Source organism: Montipora foliosa, chromosome 9 (assembly GCF_036669935.1).
Source record: "Montipora foliosa isolate CH-2021 chromosome 9, ASM3666993v2, whole genome shotgun sequence".
NCBI classification, from domain to species: Eukaryota; Metazoa; Cnidaria; class Anthozoa; order Scleractinia; family Acroporidae; genus Montipora; species Montipora foliosa.
The window spans coordinates 43,482,205-43,486,136 of NC_090877.1; the positions used below are offsets into that span (position 1 = coordinate 43,482,205).

A 3,932-nucleotide genomic window follows, 5' to 3' on the forward strand; every position below is an offset into this window, starting at 1 on the left:
AACATTCTGTCCTTAGATACAGTTAGGGTAATCATATCAAGATTTCTCACATTTATATTTTTAACCTTAACATTGTCGTTTTGTGAAGGGGGGTTGAAATTAATTTTTGGAGCATATTTCACCCATTTTCCAGCAATTGCAATCCAGTCACTGTACATGTACATCTTCTTCAGTTTTACCCCTCCCTGCCTCCTTTTGTGTTTGCTGCTTCCTGCAATGTATTAGTCACTATTTTTTTTTGCTTGATTTGGTTGCCAGTGCCCAGTTGCTGGAATTGGCTAAATTTTGTGACACAGCCCCTTTAAGTTGGAGTTTTCCATCCTTTGTACATGTAGGTGGCTTTAACACAGTTCAGCATTCTAATGGCTTCCCGCGTGGGGGCCGCGGAGGTCGCGGATATTACCGCAGGGGAGATGGTGGTTTCAATCGCCGTGGAGGCCCACCAGGGGAAAGAGGGAATAGACGTGGCGGTAGAGGCGGTTACGGTGGACCCCCTAGAGGAGGAAGAGGAGGATTTGGACAGCAACAGGTGAGAAAGTTTGTCCTTCATTTCAAGGGGTCTGTCCAAGTTCGAGTTTCGAGTTTGAGTAACTTCGAGTGCGAGTTTCGAGTTCGAGTAACTTCGAGTTCGAGTTTCGAGTTAGAGTTGACTACTTTTGGTCAGTGGTAATGCAACGTAAAAACACGTGTTCTCAAAATAGCGGAAGAGGTTGCGGAAGATGAGCGTTCAAGAGACCTTTTTGCAGGTACGGCGGCCATTTTGTTTTCTATTGTTTCAAAAGATATTATGGGATGCTCAGGGGGCAAATTTATATGTATTTGCCCCCTGGGCATCCCATAATATCTATTTGAAACAATAGAAATCAAAATGGCCGCCGTATTGGTAAAAAGGTCTATTGTAAGTTCAGGGGTTTCAATGACTTCTGAAATAGCCGTCCATGATAGCCCATTGAAGGCGGCAGTTTGACAAGTTTATGATAGCATTTTTAGTGAAAATCAAGGCAAACTAGCCGGCGGTGTGAGGCAAAGCAGGCGGCGGTATACCGCCGGTAACCGGCTTCTATTGAAACCCCTGCTTTAAGTAAATTAACATGATGAAACCTTGTGTTTAATAATTATTTAGACTCAGACTCGTAGTTAGGGTTAGGGTTCAGCGTTAAGTTAGGGCTAGGGTTGGGGTTAGGGTTAGGGTTAGGGTTATTTAACTTGACATTCTAACTCGAAATTATAACTCGAACTCGAACTTGAACTCATAACATTAATACACTCCATTTCAAGGTACATCCAAGATTGTTGAGACTTAGGTCTCTTAGAAGACAGTTAGTGTGGGTTTATTAAACTATCAACTGAAGGATATTAATTTCTATTCCTTTCAGGATAATTACCAGAGATCTGGAAGAGGTGGGCGAGGTGGACCTTTCAGAGGAGGGCGGGGAGCGTCGCGTGGTCGTGGCCCTCCTCAGCAGTAACAGCTTTTACGCAGCTTAACTTTGAAACTTACCTTCACAATTTTAGGAAGATTTTGATGGAGCTTTTGGCATAAAGTTACAACAACTGACCTGGTTACAAGCTGATGGGCTTGTGTGGGAGGTCATGTGCATGGTCAATTTGAAGTGACTTGTGGTAGTTATGGGAGAATCAACTTGACAAGACAAAGAAAGACCCAAGGTTTTTCACGTTCATAATTCTTCAAGTACACAAGACTTCTATCGTCTCTTGGGATGAACTGTCTATTCTGTTCATTAAAAACTCGAAAGAAAATAGCAAAAAACGGCACAATTGTGTCGACGCTATTGTTGTTTGGCTGGCCCTTTGGAATATTTAAAATAAAAAGAAATTGGAAGTACTTACCTTACGGGAAAAAACATTTTTTTTAAATTCCTGCAATAAGAAGAGAATCGTGGAAGAAACTCTCAGTGAATTTTTTTTCATTGTACAAAACGTGAATCGAAATTGCGTGGCACTGAAACTTTTGATTCATGAATGTTGTAAATGGTTTCAACCAGGAATTGTTGGAAATACTTTCTTCTGTGATAAGGAAAACGGAACACTTAATGCAAGTGATGACTTCTCTGTGGGCTTTTTCAGTTCTTGATAAGTAATAAAATATGGGAGTTTTGCCACTTGGAGCAATTTGCTACTCTTAAGGGTTCTAAAGGATTCTAATTCTTTCAAAGTAGAAAAGAACTGTTTTGTTATTAATTTAAGTTCTTCTTTGGCCATTGATCATGATGATAATTTTGTTTCATAAGAGAGGCTACACAAAGGCAGGGTGGATTCTTTCCTGTGAAACTACTGTAATGTAAATAGAATAAACTGTTCGTTGCATAGGATTATAAAATATTTGGTTGCTAGTATTCAGATATAAATGCCAGAGCGGTGTTAAGGTACGTTTTCCTAGACCATTCGTTTATGGGTCATCGCAAGTCTTTGTTTGCTTTTTTACCCTCTTGATCGTGCACGAGACACCATTTTGCTAAGGAGTTGTTTACATGAGAAAATTCACCCCGGCGCAAGCCATACGGTGGTGAATACTTGATTTCGTGTCGTGTCTGCTTAGTGCATTCGGGATTTCATGTTGTGTTCACGTGAAGGTACACGTGATACATTTGCTACTCGTTCCAGGCCTCCCAGATGTCAATTTCATACCGAGACGAGTGGTTATTGGTTCACATGACGCTGACGCGGAATTTCGTACCGGAACGAAATTCTCGCTTCGCTGCAACAACCGGGGCAAACTCGCTCTCGTACGACTCGTTCCGGTATGAGGTAGTCGGGAGTTTAGGAAACCACGACGGCTCTGGTGACGAAAACGTCACTTCAAAATATAAGTTTTAGCTATTTTATGATTATTCTGTCTTGTTTATGTTATACAATTCTGGCGAAGAGTCCTATAACTGGATTGGTACGGACGGATTTGAATTAAAGTGTGAGACTGAAAGATTCACCGTAGTTTGTCCACGTTGCCGTCAAAACCTTTAATTTGGTCATTCCACGTTAGTAGTTTTTACGAGTACGGGATAGATGTTAAAAAATGCGTGCAGCACGATCATTAATTTTTAGTTCTTTTAACCAACAAGACGCCTACAAGGACGTATCCGTGGAATGCGCAAAAACAGTTAACACAAATTGTCCAGTTACCGTGAAATTCAACTACAGGTAAACTTCGGAAAATGGCGAGAGATTACCAGAAAGATAAATCTAATATAACTTGAAGTTGATTGTTGTAAAAACATTATTAATGTTACTAAATTTGCAAGTGCAAGTGTAAACATCGAAGCCCTATTAGCGGGTTATCAGGATACGGGATTATTTATTTATTTTTTGAAGGAGACTTTATTCAAATCCCACAGTTTTACTTGCTTCCTTAACTCCATTCATCCAAAAATTACAAGATCAGCCTTAAATCATCCGAAAAACTTATTAAAAATCACAGTTCAACAACTTATCAGCCTGGGCCAGTTGTTCAAAAGCCGATTAACGCTAATCTCAGGTTAAAAATTAACAAAGAGAAGGAGTTTTATTCTCTACTCCCAAATGCTGTTCAAGGCTGATATTCGGTAAAACGTTACATTAGAAGAAGTCAATCCTTGAAAAACAAAAATAAGCAATGGAAACTTTCACCAAAACGTTGAAAACATGAAACTAAAGTTTACGCTAGTCCTGGATTAAGTTAATCGGCTTTCGAACAACCGGGCCCTGCTGTATTTGAAGTCCGGTTCCGTAATCCTGGTTTAGTTCCTTGCAAACTGTTTAAATCTACCGTGGCGAAGACAAAAAGACACTTTTTCCTTGAAAACTGTTTAAATCTGCCGTGGCGAAGACAAGAAGACAACATCTGTACTCCATTTCTCTTAATGCTCAAAAATCTAAAAGTTCTATAGTCCAGTCCAAAGTTCTAATTTTTACAATTTCAGTATAAGAGTAACTTG

General features: G+C 39.9%; 1 protein-coding gene across 1 annotated transcript in view; it reads left to right on the plus strand.

Moving 5' to 3' along the window:
- The window catches only part of LOC137969966 (caprin-1-like), a 13,380-nt gene extending 11,039 nt beyond the window's left edge, over positions 1-2,341 (plus strand). The window contains exons 8-9 of the mRNA XM_068816389.1: positions 336-529; positions 1,377-2,341. Coding sequence (XP_068672490.1) covers positions 336-529; positions 1,377-1,469 — 287 coding nt within the window. The 3' untranslated portion in view covers positions 1,470-2,341. The remainder of the gene's footprint in view (positions 1-335; positions 530-1,376) is intronic.
- The last annotated feature ends 1,591 nt before the right edge of the window (positions 2,342-3,932 follow it).